At 47.2% G+C, this 23,210-nt stretch overlaps 10 protein-coding genes across 10 annotated transcripts; 4 read left to right on the forward strand and 6 right to left on the reverse strand.

Annotated features, from left to right (window-relative positions):
- The first annotated feature begins 168 nt into the window (after positions 1-168).
- On the forward strand, positions 169-803 carry ASPWEDRAFT_35841 (uncharacterized protein). The gene is made up of 3 exons (XM_040834307.1): positions 169-309; positions 392-609; positions 663-803. The coding sequence occupies exons 1-2, from the start codon at positions 196-198 to the stop codon at positions 575-577; spliced, it is 300 nt and encodes a 99-aa protein (XP_040691900.1). The 5' UTR covers positions 169-195; the 3' UTR covers positions 578-609; positions 663-803.
- A 254-nt stretch (positions 804-1,057) lies between these two features.
- On the reverse strand, positions 1,058-4,999 carry ASPWEDRAFT_35843 (lipase family protein). Its single transcript, XM_040834308.1, has 2 exons — positions 4,372-4,999; positions 1,058-4,314 (listed from the first exon to the last, which is right to left on the reverse strand). The coding sequence occupies exons 1-2, from the start codon at positions 4,720-4,722 to the stop codon at positions 1,303-1,305; spliced, it is 3,363 nt and encodes a 1,120-aa protein (XP_040691901.1). The 5' UTR covers positions 4,723-4,999; the 3' UTR covers positions 1,058-1,302.
- A 28-nt stretch (positions 5,000-5,027) lies between these two features.
- On the reverse strand, positions 5,028-6,855 carry ASPWEDRAFT_315591 (lactate 2-monooxygenase). Its single transcript, XM_040833561.1, has 5 exons — positions 6,519-6,855; positions 6,405-6,426; positions 5,711-6,353; positions 5,146-5,640; positions 5,028-5,049 (listed from the first exon to the last, which is right to left on the reverse strand). The coding sequence occupies exons 1-4, from the start codon at positions 6,725-6,727 to the stop codon at positions 5,303-5,305; spliced, it is 1,212 nt and encodes a 403-aa protein (XP_040691902.1). The 5' UTR covers positions 6,728-6,855; the 3' UTR covers positions 5,028-5,049; positions 5,146-5,302.
- Positions 6,856-7,739: 884 nt separating this feature from the next.
- Positions 7,740-13,119, forward strand: ASPWEDRAFT_48529 (allantoate permease family MFS transporter; the record flags this gene model as incomplete). Its single annotated transcript, XM_040837118.1, has 9 exons — positions 7,740-7,845; positions 7,926-8,026; positions 8,078-8,225; positions 8,285-9,322; positions 9,796-9,914; positions 9,973-10,018; positions 10,075-10,819; positions 10,879-11,222; positions 11,912-13,119. 9 exons carry the CDS (start codon positions 7,740-7,742, stop codon positions 13,117-13,119), a joined length of 3,855 nt encoding a protein of 1,284 aa, XP_040691903.1.
- Positions 13,120-14,203: 1,084 nt separating this feature from the next.
- On the reverse strand, positions 14,204-15,110 carry ASPWEDRAFT_24185 (nascent polypeptide-associated complex subunit family protein; the record flags this gene model as incomplete). The annotated part of the gene is made up of 4 exons (XM_040832579.1): positions 14,204-14,445; positions 14,543-14,715; position 14,858; positions 15,065-15,110. The coding sequence occupies 4 exons, from the start codon at positions 15,108-15,110 to the stop codon at positions 14,204-14,206; spliced, it is 462 nt and encodes a 153-aa protein (XP_040691904.1).
- A 931-nt stretch (positions 15,111-16,041) lies between these two features.
- Positions 16,042-17,039, reverse strand: ASPWEDRAFT_24186 (NAD-dependent epimerase/dehydratase family protein; the record flags this gene model as incomplete). Its single annotated transcript, XM_040832580.1, has 2 exons — positions 16,042-16,079; positions 16,166-17,039. The coding sequence occupies 2 exons, from the start codon at positions 17,037-17,039 to the stop codon at positions 16,042-16,044; spliced, it is 912 nt and encodes a 303-aa protein (XP_040691905.1).
- A 286-nt stretch (positions 17,040-17,325) lies between these two features.
- On the reverse strand, positions 17,326-18,444 carry ASPWEDRAFT_104407 (putative short-chain dehydrogenase/reductase family protein; the record flags this gene model as incomplete). Its single annotated transcript, XM_040827641.1, has 2 exons — positions 17,326-18,179; positions 18,261-18,444. The coding sequence occupies 2 exons, from the start codon at positions 18,442-18,444 to the stop codon at positions 17,326-17,328; spliced, it is 1,038 nt and encodes a 345-aa protein (XP_040691906.1).
- A 710-nt stretch (positions 18,445-19,154) lies between these two features.
- On the forward strand, positions 19,155-19,975 carry ASPWEDRAFT_148352 (uncharacterized protein; the record flags this gene model as incomplete). Its single annotated transcript, XM_040829550.1, has 4 exons — positions 19,155-19,208; positions 19,275-19,293; positions 19,344-19,424; positions 19,482-19,975. The coding sequence occupies exons 1-4, from the start codon at positions 19,167-19,169 to the stop codon at positions 19,973-19,975; spliced, it is 636 nt and encodes a 211-aa protein (XP_040691907.1). The 5' UTR covers positions 19,155-19,166.
- A 253-nt stretch (positions 19,976-20,228) lies between these two features.
- Positions 20,229-21,259, reverse strand: ASPWEDRAFT_168156 (palmitoyl-(protein) hydrolase; the record flags this gene model as incomplete). The annotated part of the gene is made up of 6 exons (XM_040830257.1): positions 20,229-20,316; positions 20,374-20,762; positions 20,837-20,890; positions 20,945-21,035; positions 21,106-21,117; positions 21,177-21,259. 6 exons carry the CDS (start codon positions 21,257-21,259, stop codon positions 20,229-20,231), a joined length of 717 nt encoding a protein of 238 aa, XP_040691908.1.
- A 237-nt stretch (positions 21,260-21,496) lies between these two features.
- On the forward strand, positions 21,497-23,145 carry ASPWEDRAFT_179819 (uncharacterized protein; the record flags this gene model as incomplete). The annotated part of the gene is made up of 4 exons (XM_040831810.1): positions 21,497-22,305; positions 22,353-22,618; positions 22,665-22,838; positions 22,888-23,145. The coding sequence occupies exons 1-4, from the start codon at positions 21,948-21,950 to the stop codon at positions 23,143-23,145; spliced, it is 1,056 nt and encodes a 351-aa protein (XP_040691909.1). The 5' UTR covers positions 21,497-21,947.
- Between the last annotated feature and the right edge of the window lie 65 nt (positions 23,146-23,210).

Below are 23,210 nucleotides of genomic sequence, written 5' to 3' on the forward strand. Positions count from 1 at the left end.
ATAATCAACCACGCGATTGACGCGACGCGGTTTCCAATACTAAATCCGGATCGGGAAGGCGGTCAGTCTGGCCAATTCCGTTATTCTCTTCCGTGAGGCTTTGCGGAACTCGCATCGGAGGAGATGCAATCGATTTGTCTAGCAATTCAGCGTTGATTTTTCTGTTGTTGGGGAAATCAATTTATTTCAGTTATCATGCCTCGCCCCGTGAATGTTCGACGACTTGTTTTGGCTGGTGCCGTGACTACGATTACTATTGCGGGAACCCTATATGGTGCGGGTGTAAAGACCGGACAAGAGGCTAAGCAGGTACGATTTGCAATTGGACAATAATTTGTATATAGCTGTTTTATTTGTATAATCCCTCTATTAATCTATGTTCGAAATCCAGGTAGCACAGAAATCCCGCGAAGCCACGATTGACGAAAGGATCGAATCTCTCCGGAGCACACGGGAAAACCTATCATCTAAGAAATTGATGGTTGAAAAGCAGATTCGCGATCTAGATGCCAGAGTTGAGGATAAGCAACAAAAGGGGCTGGCTGCTTCGAACACAGAACGACCACATGATGGGTGAAGAAACCAAGAAGATTTGAGGTTGGGATAAAGGTAGAACGCAACTGTTCCCTCGGCAGTTCGATGAGATGCTGACAAAGTCGTAGCTGGAAATCTTGGTTGATTCGATCTGTGCGATAGATTCCACCGTATATGGCCAACCTCTGCTTGTTCCTTTCGACTAGACATTCTGATAAGGCTACGCTGGGGAATCTGTCCGGGCTATTCGCACAACCCATAAGCTGGAACAGCCTCGCTTCGATTAGAATATGCCAGCCAACAGTTTCCAAAGAAAGCTTCAACATATACTCAAGCCACTGCGCATCTTGCCTTGGTTTTGATACACACGTCGTCTCGGGCGTGTTCACCGTCTGCTCCGCCGAAAGCAGAGCAACATCTGACTGATACTTTCATTTTGAAGTCATAAATCCGGTCACTGAAAACACCTGCCGGACTAAAAGAAAACATCTTTCAAGTAAAGGAAAACGGGAAATCTATATGGTATCAAGAAAGCCGGACATCCTCATCGAAGTGGCTGTCCTGAAGCCGAGGTTATAATTTCTAAATCTAAGATGTATAAACAGTCTGTATAGTACCCCAAGAAAACAAGAAAACAAGTTAAAGAAGCGCCTGGTATCTCGATATGTATGTAGTATCCCCATCATGTTTAACCAAAATCATAGGATCTGCCCTTATACCGTCTATATCGTCCAATATTAGGTCGCATTGTAGATAGTTCGTAACACGTTATTCGTCTAGAATGCCTCGCGCAAGGGCAGCGAGACTAGTTTCGTATCTTGCCGGGTTGTGATCGCTCAACATCCCTGAGCCAAATCTCAGCTCCCCGAACATGGCTTCGACATCTCTGATGAATTTCAATTGCACCCTTGTAGCAGGCCGTCCGAGTAGTGGGTAGCCGTCTTCACGCAGACCGGATGTGAAGGCGTCTCGTTTCAAAACACGCATAGTCTCGACGACGAATACCTCGCCTGGTGGCATGAGCTTGGGGGCAAGCAGATCGGCACGAAGTCCCTTGAGTGTTTTCCATGCCCAGGCATCTTCGCCGACCCCGTCACCGGCTTGGACAAGCATTGGCGGCTCATTGACGTAGAATTTATTGACGATGCTGTGCCTTATCCCTTCCCAGACACGGCCTCGCACGTTGGACCTTGCTTCAGAAATGTCGTTTTTGAACGCAAGGGAGACCATGTGCATGTCATGCAGAATGCCTAGAGAAAGACTCGGTACGACGTCTTGGCCGTTCACAACGGTGGTGATCAACCCGCGCGTTGCACGGCGCAAAAATGGCGACATCACCGCAGGAGGGCCGTACGCGTAGACATGGATGGGACGTCCGGGAGGGAGGAAATATTCTGTATGAGTGTCGTGTTCGCTCGATTGCGCCAAAAGCAGACGCCTGGTGACTGATTGATAGGAAGCGGTCACAAATGAAGTTCCAGATGATTCATTGCTGGGTTCTGATATCATGGTTGCGAGGAGAGCTGCAACCCCACCTCCTAACGAATGACCGCACAGAACAACCCCATAGTCTGGATATTCTTCCAGAGCAGCTCTGATGGTGATCATTACCCTACCGCCTCCTCCTTCCAAAAGACGTTTTGCAGACGCATGCATCCCCTTGTGAACCTTCCAACTCTTGCCTTGCCATTCGAGATCATCATAGTCACAAGTCATGTCTGTAAGGATATCTTCAAATCCCCATGTTCCTCTCAGCGTAAGGACAATCGCCTTCGATTCATGGTCTAAGCAGAGGTAATGAACGAGAGGGAATCCAGTCTCCGTTTCTCCAGCAGCATTGGTGCCACCTGCAGGGTCCACAAAGGATGACAGGAGGATCGTCGATGCTGGCAGCCCAGCATGGTTTGAGAAATCACTGTGCTCCTGACTGTGGGTTTCTTGGGAGGGAAGGCTATTGGGAGTTTTGGGGACACCCATCACTTTGAGCGCATTTGATCCATACGATGCCAAAGAAAATCGACAGAAGCGTCGGATGTTCTTCACGAAATGCATCTCGGGAAAAATCCCAGGAACTAAACCATCCCGGTTTAGGGCTTGTATAGTTGCCGCATCTTCATAGGCACTCTTTCTGGCACGATGCGCTAGGATGAGTGATGTTTCCGAGCCTGCTGTTGCCAACGAATAGATGCTAGGAGAAAATGAATCTTTTCTTCTGTGAAACGAAGACGAGCCGGGGCGGCTATCATTGTTGACGGACACGGTCATGTCTGCCTCGGATCTTGTCAAGGATAAAGAGCTGCTGCTACGCACATGATTTCTCGTTGCCGCGGGTGATCCCGGATGTATGTCCCCTGTACGGCGGGAGTAGGCGTCTGTATGTGCCATGTAGGACTCCTGGTTCTTTTCGCGGACTGAAAAATAATCAGTCCCAGTATCGCGAGTGTTGCCATGACGTGCTGCTGAAGAGGCAGTTGATTTCATTCGGGAAGAATCTTGCAATGGAGACCTCGGTAATCCTCTGTTTGCTACAGGGGATGAAAAGAATGAAACCTGACTGCTGGAAGGTGAAACCGTTTTGTTTGTTCTCCCTTCTGAGCCAGGTTTGGAAGGTAGCCTTCGTGGCACAAGACTTTTATCGGCAGTCGATCCTTTAGAAGCCTTGTTAGACTGTCCTTGGGGTGTAATCGATGGCTTTCCAGATGGCTTCACTTTCTGAGTAAACTTGCTAAGAGAGCTTTTTCCAGTTGTAGTCTTAACATTTGTCTCCGATGCGCCCAAAGATGGGTGACTCGAGCTTTGGCTATTTCGTATGCCTGTACGTTGTTCATTAGATCTATTATTTCGTGTCGTCTCTTCATCTCCAGTACCGATCATCCTAAGAGATGTTGGAGCACCGGTTAGATCTTCCACAGTAGATTCTGGAGTACCTCTTTCTTGATGCCTCACATTCGCACTTTGCGACTTGTTGAATTCTGTCCTGAACACAACAGTGTGCTTTGGAAGATGCCGATGATCAGCCAGCTCATCTCGACAATTGCTTCTATCCTGATGAAATTTTTCCTCGATCATCATCGTACCAGGCGGAGCAGCAATCTCTGCAGTATCATCATCGAATACATCGACGGTAATTGTACGTGCCGTAAGTAAATCGGTTCTGATAGATGCATGACAACCCCGGGGAAGTTGTTTCATGATATGCAATCGAATGTCTTCATCCATCTGGTGTTGATCTTCTGATGGAAGAGAGAGACGAGGTCCGTCAATGGCGTCGACCATACTTGGCCGACGTTGCACCGCATTGAAGTAACCTTCCTCATTCCCAGGCGACATAAAGGAGGAACGCTTCGACTCATTTAAATCGGTATGGGGATTATTCGTAAGCTTCAGGGGATGTGTTCTGATAACATCGGCCCTGCTCCCATTGTCTAGAATGACAACATCCCAGATGATCTCATCGCCTCCGTTTTCGTGTATTTCTCTCTCTGTATTCTTTTTGCCCCAGCGCTGTAGCAAGGCGAAACCAACAGTTCCAACCAGAAGATCACCAACACCAATCTTTTCGGCACCGATATCAAGTTCGGGACGTCTGAATTCCCTTCGAATGAGAGTTATGATTGCGGCAATCGCTCTCGAGGACTCTGTAGACCCAAGTATCGCATCCAGAGTGGATAGAAGAGTTTGGGTTAGATTAGAAGCCGAAGAAAGCGTTGTACTTGAGAAATGAAACGTTGCTGCGGCGATGAACGATGCCGAGGTCACGGTTGTGTGTAGCGCTGCTATCTATGTCTGGGGTTAGTACCATGAGATAAATAGCAAAACTCAAGGCCAAAAGCGTACGCTTCTTTCAAGCAAAGATTCTGCCTCTGCTTTACCATGATCTCCACTGCTACGGAAGGCCACATCTCGGCCGGCCCTTGTCAGAATCCCCTCGATCACGGCTCTGCTGAGCTCCAACCCCGTCAGCGTAGTGACTCGCGCTCCGTCAAGAGCAGCGCCACCAAAGAACGATCCCAGGCGAAGAGAAAGCGAAGTAGATTGAGTCAGCAGCGACACAAAGGAAGCCACTGGGCGAGGTAGAAGAGGCGCGCCGGAAGTTGCGGGGACATGGCTTGTGCCATCGTCACGATTCAGATCTTCGTTAGTCTCGGGCTTGACTTCAGTCCGTCTTTTTAATATAGATATAGGCATCCCGGCAATTAGATGAAACCGATGAAATTAGGTTAAATGTAGTCATTAGTTGCAGATTCCAAAGCAATATAATCTGCAAGCCATGGACAAGGGAGTAGTGATCAGATCAGTGATGATAGTGACAAGACTCGGGGTCAAAACGGGGAACGCAATCTGAATCTGGTTAAGGGCAGTTAGTCAGGAGTTGCGTCAGAAGATTGCACTGATTTGTTCCTGACTGACAGAGAGACATGTCGATCACCGAGGACAAGAACAACCACGAGCCAGTGAGCGTGCGCTGACTGACCTTTTCGTGCTTCAATATTGGGGCGCGTCCGTTGTTGAAGGCTGTGGGGATGGGGGTTAGCATGTGATTCACCGACGATCCCCAACAAAGTGGCTACACCCTATCCCGTTTGCCCAGCCTATCTACATTCCACTCACCTGCAAGTCAGGGATTATTGACAATATATTATTTCGGAATGTTCAAACAGTCTTAGATACAGGGCGGAGACGGTGAAGGCGCAGACAGTGTTACAGCCACCCAAAAAGCTGAGAGAGCATGATCACGCGCAAACCCAGGAATGCAAGCCAACGAATTTTACATCATAGCCTTGAGATCTCCTCCATATAGAACCTTCCGCAACTTTTCTCGATTGCAATCAGCGACTGTGGTAATCCCAGATAAGCTCATGCTCTGCCAGAGGTCTGCCAGCAGGCCTCTCAACACGGATTTAGCCCCTAATTTCCCACCAATGGCGAGTCCGTATATCACAGGCCTGCCAACGAGAACTGCTTTTGCCCCGAGGCATAGAGCTTTGATGGCATCGACTCCAGTACGGATTCCGGAGTCAAAGAGGACCGTCATTTTATCACCGACGGCGTCGACAATCTCGGGAAGAACCTCCAACGAGCCAATAGCGCCGTCGACTTGTCGACCTGTATAGTGGAATATGTCAATGCAACTGGTCGGAGATGACGAGGGTGCTACGGTTATCCAATGACATACCTCCATGGTTCGAGACAACTATTCCGTCACAACCAGCCTCAAGTGCAAACTTGGCATCTCCTACATGCTGGATGCCTTTGAGCACAAGCGGACCATCCCAGTGTTTCCGCAAAAAGGCAACCTGATCCCAGGTGTGTGGCTTTCCAGGGAAAGCATCCCCAATCCACGCCCGAGATGCCCCGAGAATATCATCCTCTACCTTTGTACCTGTAGATTTTTCAAACTTGGCACGGAATACTGGGTCACTAAAGCCCACCTGGACCCCGATGCCTTTAAGGAAAGGGATATAGGCATTGTCTAGGTCTGCTGGTCGCCAGGTAAGAGACCAAGTGTCCAATGTCACCACGAGAACCGAGTACCCGTTTTCCTTTGCGCGCTTCAGCAATGATAGAGTTATATCGTTGTCGAATGGCCAGTAGAGTTGAAACCATCTCTTCCCATCCCCATTAGCCGCTGCCACTTCTTCGATGGTGCTTGTGCTGGCTGTGCTGAGAGTATACGGAACACCAACATCCGCACACGCTTCTGCTAACCCGGTTTCTTTGTCTTCGTGGAAGATGCCTTGGACGCCCACTGGTGCCATGATAAGCGGGTTAGGGTATTCCTGGCCGAAGAGGTTTACTGAGACATCTTGGCGATCCGTCTGTTTGATTGGTCAGCAGAAAGTAAAACCAGGATTGATTAAGCGACTGACCGATATGTTCATTCTTGGGATTCTATATAGATGGGCTGGGTTTAGTCATTTGAATACCAGTTTGTAGCAACGGTGTGCAGAGCAACACTTGGGGGATTGGATGAAAAGACATACAGCTTCCATTGACGAAAGGCCAGTCGATTGCTGTCCATAGTAGCCTTTTCTCCAGCTCCTCCAGAGACGTAGTTGAAGGCACGAGCGCCCAATGCCTTGCGTGCATGTTCCTCGAGGAGGCGAGGGTCTGTCGTGACACTGGGCACCTTGCCCAAGAAAGCGCCCTCGCCATAGATTTCCATCTGGTAATCCCCGTAGTTTCCTGGCATCTTGAGTGGCTTTAAGGTATGTTCCCTGGATGATTGATAAGGAAGCTTTCAGTGCCAATAAGTATCAGGATGCAAGCAATAAATAGTACAATGAAGATGAATGTCGGCCGAGTTCAACTGTCCGGATCGACTGTCCAAAAGATGAGATCATCGCCGATCCACGTGTTTGCCGGCCATTGCCTCGGAGCTTGCATGGTGTCACTATTGAGCATCATCAATATTAATATGAACTCTTTAATCCAAATACAATAGAAGATTCATCTATCTCTTCTTTTTATACAAAACGGATTGCTTGTGTTGATTCCATACTCACCGGAGCATCCCCGATAAGCAACTCCACTTACCGCGAACAGGACCGTGAATCGAAATATCCAGATTTTCAACAATCCGATCTGGATAATGTTTCTCAAATCATTAACGCATGATCTCATTATTGGCATATCTGCCATAAGATTATCGAGAATTGGCGGTTATTATTAGCGCATGCAATCATCAAGCAAGGGTGACTGTCTCTGGCCATCTCAACCTCAACAGGGACAGAAGAGGATAAACTTCCACGACCGCTGATCGACACAATCGGTCGGCGTCTTTCAGCTTCAGACCTTCCATTTTGCCCAAAAGGGACCACAACTAATGGCCACCAGGATGCTTGTCTCCATAGTCTAACTGTCTCCCACCATGGGTGAGAGAAAAATCCATCCCGCTTTCCCGCTACAATTAAAAACCACCATTCCGGAATCTTGGCGCTGGGATCCCACAACCATCGCTTTTCTTCTTTCTTTCCATAAGATATCCTTGCATTAGATTCCAGCCAGTTGAGTATATGCAATTATATCAACAGACAGAACCCAATGCAGCAGTTCTTCAATTGAGAAACAACTCTGCGATCCCCGCACCTTAAAACCCCGCCTGGGGCAGACAGAATATGGAGAGTCAGACGGAGCCCAAGGTGGACGTGGAATCGCCCAACCAGGCCCACCACTGGACGCTGCGAGGTGAAGACAGTTCTGGGATGTCAGAACTTGACGAGAAAAGGGAGAAGAATGTAGTGAGGAAAATGGACATGCACATCTTGCCATTCGTGGTCCTGCTTTATCTGTTCAGCTTCCTGGATCGAGGTGCGTTGCCGTCACGGAGTCCCATTTCAACTTCTTCATTTAATTTATATTGGGATATCAATTGACACTGAAAATTACAGTCAATATTGGCAATGCCCGACTATATGGATTGGAAGAAGATTTGGGCCTGGTTGGAAATCAGTACCAGGTCGCCGTGTCTATTTTGTTTGTGACATACTGCGTGCGCTCATCGAAGTCAGCTTTTGAGGAAACCCATTAACCACGTCTTTAGCTGTTTGAAGTTCCATCAAATTTGGTCCTTAAAAAACTCAGGCCGTCGCGTTACATCGCATCGATATCTATCATATGGGGTATTATAGCGACTCTGACGGGGATCACCCAGAATTATGGCGGGTTGCTGGCTTGCCGTGTACTACTTGGTAAGTTGATATTGATATCTGGCGATATCATACGGAGTTTCCTTAACTAACAATACTAGGCGTCGTGGAGGCCGGCTTATTCCCGGGTATGATCACTTATGAAACAATGTTTTATAATAAACGCGAAATTGCACTGCGCACAGGCTATCTTTTCAGCAGTGCCGCTGTCGCTGGTGCTTTTGGTGGTCTATTAGCATACGGTATCGGGTTCATGGATGGGATCTGTGGACTCAAAGGCTGGAGATGGATCATGATCATCGAAGGTATCCCAACAGTCATTATTGGAGTTGCCACCTGGTTCTTTCTGGCAGACGATCCAGCAACCGCATACTATCTCAATGAGGAAGAAAAGGCCTTGGTGGTCAAGCGCCGCCGTGCCGAACTAGGACAAACTGCTTCAGCCCAAAAGTTTCACTGGGCTGATGTCAAAGATGGAGCCTCGGACTGGAGAATTTACGCCTTTTGCATCGCCCAGTTCGGTATCGATACTATGTTATACGGGTACAGCACTTTTCTTCCAACCATCATTGAAGGAATGGGATCATGGTCGGTCGCGGAAGTTCAGGCTCTTACTATCCCTTGCTATGCGGTAGGCGCAATAGCATATCTGATTGTGGCATGGCTCAGTGATAGATACCAACAACGCGCACTGTTCGTCTGCATTTTCTGTGTGATTTCCATCGTCGGATACGGACTCCTGATTGCAGACGTATCGTCAGGAGTACATTATTTTGGTGCCTTGCTCATTGCGTTGGGTCTCTATGTGGCGGTTGGATTGCCACTTGCCTGGCTACCGACGAACCTACCTCGATACGGGAAACGCACGTTTGCCACAGGCTTGCAGCTCACCTTCGGCAACGTCAGTGGGGTCATGTCGCCGTTTCTGTACAAGACATCTGAAAAACCACGCTATGTCCGAGGCAATGCGGTGACACTGTCGCTTGTAGGGTTTGCGGGTGTAGTCTATGGTCTGATGTGGCTTTACTACCGCCAGGCGAACAAGCGCAGAGCCAGTGGCCTGGAGGATGATAAAATTGCCGGAAAGAGCGAAGAAGAGATCCAAGAGATGGGAGATCACAATCCTCGATTCCAGTTTTGTACATGAGATGTCATATAGACTTGAGCTCTTGATGCGTTTATGTCTGTTTTTTGGCCTTGTAATATTATGCATCCCGACACTCGATAGAGAACACTTTATAGCATAAACTAGAGATATCGATAAAATAATATAAAATATCAACATAGAGACAGACTTCCGATGCCATTTGACAATTCCGTATGTCTTGGCGATGATCTTCTCTCAACGACATGCAGCTTCATCCGAGCTTCCCCTCCACATTCCTCCATCTCCTCGATATTCAAGCCATGCTTTATTGCCTCAACTTCTGGACACTCATTATATCCTTTGTAGCTGCCTTCACTGGTATATTTTGCTACTATAACCTCCAAATACCCGTTTCATTCCCTCTAGTCGAAGTCTCTACTCCCCACAAAGACGTCTCTCCCCACCATGCAAGCTGGAACACGTGGTTCCACCCTTTCCGGTCACACGCGGGGAGCAGTGACACAGATCAGAAGAAGGAATGGGATCTTCTTTACCATCTAGGTGGAATCGGACCCTGGGTCGAGAAGGTGGATGGAGAGGGGATTTCGCCCCCGGAAGGATGTTCAATTGACCAGGTGCATCTGGTGAGCTTTTTCGCATTTCTTCAGCTTAATTCTCTTCAATTGATGCTAACCACCACAGTTATCGCGACATGCCGAGCGATATCCCACCAAATCAGCTGCAGACCGTATGTCATGACAAATTATTTACTGCTTCTTTGATTCTAATGCGGATACATACAAGGCCATCTCTCTCTTCTCAAACGATTGAAAGAGGCCAATGTAGCTTTAAACGGCTCACTAGCCTTTATCAACGACTGGACCTATTTTTCAAAGAAGCTTGCGCACTTGACCACAGAAGGCCCCTACGCAGGCATACTCCAAGCTTTCACAACCGGCGTTCGCTTTCGAACCCGTTACGGACATCTCTTACCAAACAACACCAAGACACGATTTTGGGCAAGTGATTCTATGCGTGTTACCCAAACGGCCAAATATTTTGCCTCGGGGTTATTTGGCCTGGACTGGGAAAGCAATGGACTTGCCGAACTGCAAGTCATTCCGGAGACTTTTGAACGAGGCACGGATACGCTTACTCCAGGTGATTCGTGTCCTAGATATCTGGCAGATACAGAATTTGGGCATCCCAGTGGTGTAAGTGCCCTGATCCTATTCCAAGAAACCTACATGCCAGCTCTCGCGAAGCGACTCGAAGAACATAACGCGGAAGTCGGACCATTCACAAATATGGAAGTCTATGGCATGCAGGAAATGTGTGGATTCGAGACAATTGCCCGGGGAGCCAGTCCTTGGTGCGATGTGTTTCGACGTGAGGATTGGGAGAATTTCGACTATGCTCGTGATGTCCTCAAATATTATAAAGCAGGCCCAGGAAACCCATATGCCGGTGCAATGGGTTGGCTCTGGTTGAATGCCACAACGGCTCTTTTACGTTCAGGGCCTGAAGCTGGTACTATTTTTCTCAGCTTGTGAGTGGCCTCCTACCTTCAGTGCTTCCTGCACTGGCTAACACTTTTTCTTGTATTAGCGCCCATGATGGCGATATAGCACCTTTCCTCGCTGCCTTGGATATTTTCAAAGATCCAAAATACGATCCAAAGCTTCCAACAACGCACATTGCAAAAGATCGCATTTGGCGCACTTCATCCGTACTGCCAATGGGTGGTCGCGTCACCTTGGAGCGGATGTCTTGCTCATCGTCGTCAAATTCAGAGACAAATGACCGAAAAACATTCGTTCGTATTAGCATGAATGATCGAGTCATGCCATTGCCACACTGTCAAGGGGGTCCTGGGTCCTCTTGCTCATTGGAACAGTTCGTCAACCATGTACAACGACGAAGAGTAGAGGTTGGAGACTTCAAAGAGGTGTGTGGCTGGGGAGGCGATGCTGGAGGAATATCATTTTTGCATCAAGATTAAGTTTATATATGTATTGAAAGAATATGAAAAGTGGGCAAATATGTACATAGACATGAAGCAAAATATAAAATTGAAGAATGCATCCTAGCGGTGAAGAATGTACAGATTTGTTGAACCCAAGTAGAACGACACGTTTATCATGTTGTCCTTGGATACGAGGACATTTTATTAAGACTATAATTTAGCAATTCTTCTTTAATATTATCGCAATCTTTCTGGAATCGACTTTTGCATGTCTCTGCCATGCTGTAGATCACGTGACCGTATCCCGGCTAACGCACTGTTTATTGCGAAGATCAAAAGTTCCATTGAGATCAAAAGTTGCCATCCGATCTGCTGCTCCTTCATCAGCCCAACAAGGGTTATTAAGGCACTTTGACTGTCTTCTATTTGTTTTTGTGTCTTTGCTAGACTCTCTCTATACCCTATTTTTAATTTTTCTTCCTAATAGAGGACTCTTCTTTAAACTTCGCAGACCGACCTCCCTTTACCATGGAATACCACTTTGTTCCTCCAGAGGAGCGCGCAAAGGATGACAAGGGCAACCTTTTGCCTTGGGGATATGTTTACAAAGAGTGAGTCGCCTATCCCTTCTTTTTTACTTTCCTTTACAATACTCTTGTTTATCGCAAGCACTAGCTAACATGGACTTCGCTTCTGACAGCGAATCCCTTAACCCGCGACGACCACCTGAAGAGTCCGGACCGTTTGGAAAGAGAAGGAACGCTCGATACGAGACTGCTCGATCGCGCACACGTACTGGAACACCGGCGAAGAGAGAAAACCCCAACGTTGCCGAGTTCGGGCGACTTTTTGCACAACAGCAGGAGGAAGAAAAAGCTCATCACACTTTGCCCAAGTCCTCTTCCTCGTCCAGCCTTGATGGCGGGCGGAAACAAACAGAAAAGGTCGCGACGGAATGTATACTCTATGGATACAGAAGTAAGGATTCGGAGTGGAAGGTGATTGATAAATATGAGCGGATTTCGCGAGGCTTCATCTGTGAGGACTATCCTCGCAGTGACCCAAACGCTCCTACTGGATTTGGTCAAATGTTGAGTGGTGGCGATGTGGTGATTCGGACCAACTTGTCTGCGGATGCCAACCGGAAGTCGAAGCGATATGCTGGAGGTTTCCACTGGATCAAGGTTACCTACGACTCGGCCAACGCAGCGGACCGCGCGTGTTTTTACTCTCCCCAGGAGATCGATGGGCACATGGTGTTTTGTGAGCTGTATCATGACCAAGGACCCGCCGAGGACATCCCGATTCCTAAAGATTCGTCTGCGGCCAGCCAGTTCAAATCGAAAACGTCGCGCACTATGACCACTTCCCACTCCACCAATTTTCTCCAGGCGGCGAAGGAAAAACCGCGCGGTGCTACCATGCCACGATCATTTGGTATGAACAACCTTTCTAGCATTTCTGATAGCTACGAGGCCGAGTCCCAAGATTCTACTATAACAGCTAGCTCCGCAACAGCGACAGCGCCAACAGCAGCAACAGGATCAGCAACCGGCGTAGAACAGCCACCCGCACTCCTTCAACGAAATGTCCCTCAAGAGCCAAAGCCAGAGTCTGAATTTATGACGCACATTCCGAATGTCCGCCGAACAAAACTTCGACCTTTGGCTGAAGCCCTTCCACCACAGCCTACTGTGACAGAGCGTGTCCTTCGTTCGATCCCGATTCTCAGCTGGTTCACTGGTGACATTGTGGGAGACGGTCCTCAGCTAAAAGAGGATGGAAGCTTTGACTACGAAAAGTCCAATGTTTACTGGCGATTCTGGTACACGGTCGATACGATTATCGGAACGGACATTTGTGGACTTAAAGAGGAGTCGTGACGTCCTTAACACTATTCACTGCATCTACTATAACCTTTATTCAGTCATTCATCTCACTACAAATGCGGGGTCTAAATCTCGATAGACCGGTGTGAACAAGACTGCTCCTTAGGCCGGGACCTGGATAGCCTTTCTGAGAGCAAAAGTCCAGCAGAAAGTCCTGCTTCCTTACCATTTGGACGCCAACCCATTCCCACTGTCGAATGGTTGGATCGAACCGAAGTAGCAAAAAACATTGGGTTTTTCTTGAAATCAACAAATACCCTGATCATGTACGATAGTACTTTTATGCCAACATTTATTGCAATTCTAGCGGTCTTCTATGACATTATTGGTCGCATTTTTTTTACTTCCTGCTTTTCGCATTCTATGTTTCCCACATGGGTATAATAGGTTCGTTACTAGGGTTTGGAGTTGGGGATTTATGTTCGTTTATTGCATTGCATCCATGATGTTGTCTCTCATAGAATATCGAAACACAGGAGATAGTGCTTTCCTCTTAACGATACCTCATGATGTGTAGAAGCACGTACTCGAGATAATTCAGTGTCCAGCAGTACACGAACATGGACCTCCCTTCCCTCCCCAATTCGTGCATCAAAGCCAAGAATCAAGAAGTAATAGATCATGAAACATTACGTAGTTTCTCATTCATATCTCGAGGTAATCATTAATTCCTTATTCCCAATGTCTCCGCAACTTTTTTTTTTTTTTTTTTTGGGCCATCAATCTCCCTGAAGATATCTGTCCTCCATTCTTTTCGGTTTCCTGTGTTGATACCAAGCTGTCTGCTTTCTCCTCTTTCCTTTCCTTTATCCTTCCCCTCTGCGTCCCCAATTACTTATCCAGCGTTCTCCTCTCCCATTAAAACAACAAAAAAAGAGACGTCAAGAAGTGGGTGTCAAATGGCTTTTCCGCAGCGCCAAAAAAAAACAAATAGAGGGGTAGGTAAGGTGAGCTTGCAAGATAATAAAAAAAAGAAACTGCTAGCATCACAGAAGTGAAGAAGAAAAGAAAGAAAAGAAGAAATTGAGAAGAAATAAAAGAATTTGAGGCTTCGTTTTTAGTTCTTTAAATCAATGATTTACTCGACATTCTTCTCGAAGTTCTCGCCCTCGACAAGTTCGGGGATATCGTCCTCCTCATCATCCTTCTTCTCACCACCGGCCTGCTTCTGCATGTTCTGGTAGCTCTCGGCGAGCTTGCGCAGGGAAGCGAGGCTGTCGGGGCCCAACTGGTTGAGGATACCGGGGACGAGCTCGGTGAGTTCCTTCTCCTCACCGTGACCGTAGAGGGCGAAGGTGTTGGAGGGGACGGAGGCGTGGACTGTATGACATTGCGAAGGAAAAAACTCGTTAGTCGTTTTTGTTTCGATTTTGTCTTTTTTCTTCGGTATGTATGTATTAAAGGGTTCAAGACTCACCCTTGGGAGCACCGAAGTGGATGACGTTTCCGTCCTCCTTGAACATGTTGACCTCCTCAATGGCCTGGATGGGCTGGACGTTCATCTTCTTCAGGGTGGCCTGGAGCTTCTTGTCGTCGGCACCGGAGTTCTTGTGGACCTTCTTGACCTTGCGGCGGGGAGTACCCTTGCCTCTGTATTGGAAGGGTTCATTAGTTTCGTGTAAGAAAGTTGATTTGGACGGAGCGAATAAATAAATTCGATTCAAAGCTTCGTGTTTTGCTTTCACGGCCGTTGAATGTCGTCAGGGAAATTTAAAGGAATATGTATACGTACCCTATTCAAATAAGATATACATGTTAGCTATCAATTCCATAGAAGCAATACTTTAAAGATCAAGACACTCGAAAGTGTGCAATGTGCGCCAGCTTAAATCTCCGACAAATTGGTCATCTTTCGATGCCATCATTTTGTCTCCAAAGATACAGCACGAAGAGCTCAAGCAAGATAAAAAAAAAACCCAATATAAGATAATTCACATACCAATCCGCACGCTCGCCTGCATTCTAGCCAACTTTGCCTGATCCATTGTGACGGTGTTGTGGTGTGATGAACCTAAAGCCTGGTGCGATGGACGTCAATAATCAAGATCTGTGGAACTCTCGGTAAGGCGAAGAGAAGTGTGTGGGAGAAAAAAAGAAGAGCGGGGGAAGACGGCGTGGTGCACAAGACGGTTTTCGGAGGGGGGCAAGGAAAAAAACAGGGTCTATACTGACAGTTCAAAGGTCGATCCGGTGGTCGAGGGGAGAGAGAGGTTGGGAGGATGAAGCGATTGCAGTTTAGAGGGGGAGTGAAGTTGCTGATGATGCGCATCTCGGCTCCCGAAAGTGGTTTTGTGTGGGGAGTTGCTGCGAAAACGGGCAGCTCGCTAATTAAAAGCTGGAGGCGTCATATTCTACGAGACAGATAGTTATTCTACGGTCCTTGATGGATTTACGGTGGCTTGAGGATAATTATACAGCATGACTTTTTGATTTGGGAGTCTGGATGGGATGCTGGGTGTTTTTCGTTGGGTTGTGGGTTCTTGGAGAGAGATCGAAAGAGAGGCTCGGCTAAACCCTAACGATCAGTAGGACCGAATATGACAACCATGACGATGGCAGAAAGTATCATGACACTATAAGAGGGAATGAAGAATATAGTTAAGGATGGGAAAATCTATTTGACACGTTAGAAGCCAGAAAGTATTGTGCGATTTGTAATTTCATCCCCCGGACCCAGCTGTATAATGCTCACCATCCAAGAGGGGTATCATATACCGAATCCAGTAATCAGCTAGACTACCTCATGAACAATCTCCAACAATTGAACCACACAGAGCTTGGTCATATTAGTGGTGGCTGATTTTAATACTCTAAAGTAGAGGTGAAAGACAACGAAGTTATTTCAAAGAAAATAAGGCAACTTTTGTACCATTTACTATAATGGTAAACAAGGTAACCCGAACATCAGAAAGCGATTCAAATTGATAAATTTAGCTGGTAACACATCTCTCCCTCTATAATAGTATAGTAGGAATTATGCCTTGACATAAAAATCATGATTTTCGCGTTGCCTTTCTTTCCCACAACCTAAAGTACTTACGCCATGGGTGCTCCTCCTGAAAGCCAAGCAAGTTTTTAATCTTTGCATTGGTAATTGGTGCTTCAAACTCGCCCATTTTCCGGGTTATGGGCGTCTGCGGACACATATCCTTGAGGAACTGTTCAGTAGGGTTCAAGTTCGTGATACTATCATTGGTCGCGTTGAAGACCTGAAACCCTAATCCGGACTTCTGAAGACAGAGAAGACACATTCGACCAAGATCACGCGAGTCCGTGTAAGACCAACCGTGGACTTTCCACTTGTGTGGATCATGGACATAGCTCTCAAAGAGCTCCTCGTTGTACTCATCCGGTTCAATGACCCGGCCCATCCGGAGGACGTAGATGTCTGCGTCGAAGCGGGTGGCAAAGCCCTGCGCAACACGCTCTCCACACATCTTGGCAATGGCATATGTATCCGAGGGATTGGCATCTACTTGCTCGTCGATCGGGAAAGATGGGAAGTCGGCGTCGCCTTGCGAGAACGTTACGCCGTACACGGTGACGCTGCTAGCAATGATGATCTTCCTAATGCCCAGCTTGCAAGCAGCTTCGATCACGTTGTAGGTGGCAATCGTGTTGGCCCGGAAAGTTTCATCGTCAGGTACTATCATATTGCGAGGATACCCCGCAAGGTGAATGACTGCATCGGGGATTGGAGGGACCCCAGCAGGAAAAGGCTCGTGCAGGGAAGCTTGACCACCAATCGCACTGAAAGTCTGACCGGTCTGGGTCAGGTCAGTTCTGACCGTGTAGACCTTTGGATGAGGAAAAGGAGACAAATCCAAGTTCAGAACTATATGCCCGGCCTTGATAAGTTCTCCGATGATATGTTGACCGACTTTGCCAGAGCCTCCTGTCACGACGACTCGCATGGCGAATGCTATAATTTGGTGTTTATGCCTGTATGGGGTAAATCACTGAACTTGGGGTCACAACGTAGAGAAGCGTGTTAATCTGTCAAAAGGTGGCCGGACTTGTCATCCCTCTGATTTTATCCTTCGTGCTTCGGTACTTAAGGCCGCGTTGAAGTGACGTCGTGAGCCGGCAAGGGGCGCCATACATCACAACCATGTAAACATCCTGTCAGAGGCCTCTAAAACCCAAGCAGTAAATAATGTTAATATGTATCATATGAGTAAATGGCATATATAGGTGTATTCAAGATTTATTCTTTTCGGCAATTCGTGCCTCTGTCCATTCCCAGAGCTTTCCCGCCATGTCTGTGTCATTGGTATATGTGGTTGCACCGCGCAGTCCGATTGGGATATAGTAAGCACCGTTGGTCAACAGCTCACTCTTCACCCCAGCTGCCCAGAGCTGAGTCATTGCTCCCGTACGCACAGCTCGGAAGACCAGGCTGGAAATATTGAAACTGTGTTTCATCAAAGGACTTGAGGCCTTCGCATGCTCGTACAAGTTGCTAGCCACCGCGCCCGGGTGAATAGAAACGGACATAATCTCGGGATAACGCCGTGCAAGTTCGGATGCGAAGAGGATGTTAGCTGCTTTCGAGGCTCCGTAGCGAGCCCACGTGCTTGATTCCAGAAGAGCAGAAGTGGATGTCATCACATCAAAAGAAGGGGCAGCCTTGTGACCTAGCGAAGCAACGGTCACTACCCTCACATCTGACGCAGGCATAGTACTTGTGACAGTCTTGCGCAATGTGGGAAGAAGCAGCTTGGTAAGCAGAAAATGGCCGATGTGGTTTGTTCCAAATTGCACCTCAAATCCTTCCTCCGTGGTTGTTGGGGGGTTGCCCATAGTCCCAGCATTGAGCACCAAAATATCCAGCCGATCGCATTCTGAGTTGAACTTCTCTGCAGCCGCCCGAATAGACTTGAATGAAGCTAGGTCGAGAGGAATGTGTCGGATGTCGACCAGGGATGAAAGGCTCTCCTGAACCGAGGCGATGGCATCCTGAGCTTTTGCCGCAGTGCGCGCACCCAGGTAAATGCGGGAGGGATTGTGTCGGGCGAGCTGGAGAACGGTCTCTTTTCCAATGCCGATGTTACCTGTAGATTGAATGGATGTTAGCATCTGTAATGAGGGATGAACAGATGATAGGGGGTAGCTCCCGCGGGGAAGGTGTTTACCTCCAGTGACAAAGACAACCTTGCCGGTAAGGTCACGAATATCACGATCCGGTTCAAACGACGACCCCATAAGACCAAAAGTGAGCTCATTCAATGTTGGCCCAACGCTAGAAAAAAGGTCGATCGGATGACGAAGGCTACCGAAGAAGAAGTTTCCCATGGTGGCCAGATCCTGCGGCGGCATGTTGCAAAACAATTGGCATCTCCCAGTGCTCAATTACTAGAAAATATTCTCGAATTGATGCTTCCCTTCTGTTTGAAATGCAATTGTCGAAAAGCTCATAGGGGATGGTTGATGTTGGAGGTGAAACCTGATCAGATATCTGACTAACTTGCAGTCCGGACCGACCAAGGCAGAAGTGGATTACGACATGGACCGAAAGACTAATCGCCTTTGGACACGGAGTTAGGAGTGGTCAATGCGAGGGGGAATAACATCATGGAAAGTGGCTGGATGATCCAGGTGTTTTGCAGATGCAGGGGGATGTTCTCATCAAGATGTCAAGGTGTTGAGGAATCTGTGTGCCAAGAGCACGCATGCCGGCATTTCTTTGACGGCATTCCCTAGTCTGCTCTCGAACAAGAAACACCAAGACTGTTTGAAGACGATATCACTTTGAGAATACAATAAACAACACTAATATCTGTAATCGACCAAAGCAATAGTTCTAAATAGTATCGTGATGCAAGTGATGCTGCAAGCAAACTGGAAAATAGGACAGTCGATCGATCCACCAATCTACAGACGTCAACCTGCAGGATGAGCATGACTGATCGCTACCCAATCTGCTGCTTCTCAGCTGGATATAAACGTGGGCCCCTTCGTTCGCTGTCTATCTTTTGAATACCATCCATACGCCAAAAAGTTCCTGTCTAAGCGACCCGATACCAACCAGCATATTCAAGATGAGATTCCTCTGTCTTCATGGCTCTGGCACAAGCGACGAGGTACGTAACACTGAAACACCTCACGATGCAGGCGCATTATTAATGAAACCAACTCTTGCGCAATAGATATTCGAAATACAATCAGGTAATTGTGTATGGATACATGCAACGACCCGATCTCTGACCTCTAAATAGGCGGATTAAGACAACAGCTGGAAGAAAATGGACACGACTTCATATTCATGAATGGGAGATTGGAGGCCAAACCTGAGCCAGGTATCACCATCTACGGATTCTGTCCTACGATGATTCATCATCCTAACGCGCCTTTAGAACTCGAAGGAATCTGCGACGGCCCATTCTATAACCATTTCCCCCGAGATGTAGCACCAAGCGAAAATCTCGCCAAAGCATTCGAACACACCCTCAACTTTATGCAACGGGAGGGCCCTTTTGATGCTGTTATGGGGTTCTCACAGGGTGGCTCGCTCGCAGCTTCGATGATTATCGACCATGCTAAAACCCACGATAAGCCCCTCTTTAAGCTTGCCGTCTTTATCTGCTCGGCTATCCCTTTCGAGAGAACAGGAACGCATCCTATCCTCCCCACTGACGACGGATACCCTATCATCATTCCCACGGCGAATATCGTGGGTAACCAGGATTATGTCTATCCTCAAAGTATGCACGTGTATGGGCTTTGCGACCCGTCCAAGAGTGCGTTTTACGACCATGGCTCGAAGCACGGCATCCCCTTTGATCAGAAGAATACCACTGCCATGACAGAGGTTGTGGAAAAGACGATTGAAAGGGCTCTCCGTGGCTGAGGAAATCCGTGAATTTATGTGGATCTTATAGGCTATATCTAGAGCATTTGCAAATTGTACATGTCCAAGCTCAATCCACGTTGGAGATAAACTGGAGAAACACTCAATGCTTCTCTGCAGAGTCTCGCTTATTCCCAGAACTGGCTTTTGACAGGTAAAGTGCAACCAACAGTAAAACTATACCAAAAAGCATGCTGTATATCATTTGTGTTCCCATAGTCCCTGATGACTGGGCATTACTGCGATTCCCAAGTTATAATTCGCTCTCAGGAGGAATGGCCTTGTTGAGGAACCGCGCCAGGTCGTCGATTTCCGTTGGATCGGCAGAGTGACCGAGATCACTGTAGAAATCATTATGAGTAAAATAAAGATTGGGAAATCAGTAGAAAAAAACTCACTCATAAGAACGGAACTCAACATCCTCTGCACCCAATTTTTTGATCTCCTTTGCCGACAAATCACCGAATTCGTACTTCACAACCTCATCATCCAGGCCGTGAGCAAGGAAGAAAGGAGTGTTCTTGTTAGGGAAGTCTTCGGGGATATAGTTCTTGATCCGGTCACTGAGAAGCAAGTAGCAGGAAAGACCAAAGACACCACCGAGCTTCTCCTTGCCCGTGAGGCCAGCGAAAACAGACATAGCACCACCCTGAGAAAATCCACCAAGGATAATTCTCGAGGGCTTAATGCCCTGGTCAATCTGTTCCTTGATCAAGCCGTTGAAGTATTCCCGGGAGCGGAGGATACCCGGTTCATCCTGGTTGCGAAGCATCTCTTCGAAAGTCAACTGGATAACGCATGAAGTAGGTTAGAAGTGGGACTTTTACAGTAAATATTGAGATAAAAGGCCAGATCACTCACGTCGCTGCCAAGTTTGGCAAGGTCATACCATCCAGGCATGCTCATTCCAAAGTTCTGTAACTCATCACTATATGTCCACCATCCGTCAAATATTTCAAAGTATCATACCACTGTAATTGGAATCATAGGCGCATTAGGGAAGATGAACTGGACTTCATCGAACAGGCCGCGACGGCGCCAGTTCTGAGCAAGAGCCATCCTGTTAATCAACTGTATTAGGATATCCAAATTTCTTTCATTTTAGCACCATAATGGCTCAGAAAACGTACCATCCAGCACCACTATTTAAAGAAACAAATCATCAGCCACAAGCGTAATCATCCTTCGTCGTAAAACATACCTGTCACCCAATCCATGGGCCATAATCACCGTAGCGGTGTGTTTCCGCAGAGCGGGAACGATGAAGGGAGCGCGGGGAGGCATATTTGCGGTTAGAGGTTCGTCCAGACACCTGTAACAAGTATGATGGAATGAATATAAAAAGCAAGAACCAAGATGGAGAAAGAGTTAAAGATCAATGTCGTGTTGATTCGAGGCAGACCGCCTAATATTTCCCCGCAATTCTGCCGCCCGACGTTGACTGTTTACTCACCGCCTGGCAAGGGGCAACGGCGATGCTCCTTTTTCTTCTCTACAACATGCATGATGCATCGAGATCAAATCTCATATCCTTTCAATATGACTGCGATGATTTGATGTTCCTCATTTGTGAATTTGATTTGCTCTATAATATCATTTGTAGACTGACCAGAGCTCGAGCAATGCGAAAGCATCAATTAAGATGCGGAAAATCGCAGGAATTGTACTTATGCAGAACATGGCAGGATCTTTCAGGTTTATCACCAGCTTCTGGCAAATCAAAGAAATTGAATCTGTCAGTCTGTCAGTCTGTCAGGCTAGCTGTGCTAACAGTCCTTGATCATGGTGAACCAGCAAAAGCTGTCTGCTGCCAATATGGAACTGCGTGCCCGGAAATATCTTCCTGGCCATCAGATAACAATACACACGAAGATATGCGAAAGCTCTTCACCATAATTATGTCACACTGAGCTCTAAATAACTGAAGCTTCCAATCTACAATTTATACCAAATGCAGCTACTCTAATACAAAATGTCTGAAGAAATATCATTAAGCGGTCCACCTCAAGATATCCATGAAAAGCAGCTGGCTAGTATCAAAGCATTAGCCCAACCTGAGACGAAATACATCGATGACCCTATCAAAACAGAGTCAAATAAACTCGTCGCAGTCGCATCTCCTACAGACGCGACGGTGGAGGACGCGTTAGCGCGGGTCCAGAAATATACGAGAATCAGCAAAAGGGACAATACGGACAAGATACTAAGTGAAATGCTGAAAGAGCTATCACCGAATGGGCAAAGGAACTTGACCAAGGATATAATGGACCGGAGTGATGGAAGTTTAAGGGACCATGCACAGGAAATCAAGCGCTGCATTTTCACGCCCAGTAAGCATAATATACTTCTTCAAGACGGAATCTAATTCTTGACGAAGTGAAAGCCACACAACCCAATAGTACACCAGCCGAGGAGCCTACAAACGACACGACAAAAGTCACAGGCAGCCAGCTACGGCTTAAGCAACTCTGCCTATTACGGGACGAGAATAAATGCGTTATAACCGGAGTTCACGACATCGGAGCAACCAAAGATATGATGATGGCGAAGGCAAAAAACCAGACAACAGTGACAAAGTGTACTCGTGTAATACCTTCCTCTATATTCCCGCAACGGTCCGATGGCGAGGTAGATTCAGACAAGGTAACAATCTGCAAAGCAGAAACCGACAATCTACTAACTGATACAGTTGCGCGATTATGCAAAAACCTGGGCACTAATCTATCGATACTTCCCAGAATTCAAACTAGCAATCGATGTCCGGCGTCCAGGGATGATAAATAGTCCTCGAAACTCGGTGACGCTCTGGGAGCCTATACAGAGAGCGTTTGTTGATTTTTCTCTGGCCTTGAAGCCTATTGGTGTATGTTTTCTACAGCGCACAAGACTTTATGGTCACTCACTTTTAGCAGGACTGCCGCTACAAAATCATAACTTACAATGGCTCTTCTGCTGTTTTGGATGCACTCCCTACAGACCGTGAGATTGAGCTTCAAACTGATAGCAACGTTGAGTTACCTGACTTGGAGCTACTTGGGTTTCATTATGCCATTGCGAATGTGCTCCATGCAGCTGGACTAAGCGAACAAATTGACCAGGATATTAAGATTGATGAGTCTAGATGCCTTCGACATGACGGTAGCGCAGATACCGGAGGTGTTCTGGCATAGTTTTAGATTATTTTCATTATAATACGGAATAAAAGCTATCTACAGTATCAGACATCATCCACGTT

The sequence above is a fragment of the Aspergillus wentii genome, assembly GCF_001890725.1.
Source record: "Aspergillus wentii DTO 134E9 unplaced genomic scaffold ASPWEscaffold_2, whole genome shotgun sequence".
Lineage (NCBI taxonomy): Eukaryota > Fungi > Ascomycota > Eurotiomycetes > Eurotiales > Aspergillaceae > Aspergillus > Aspergillus wentii.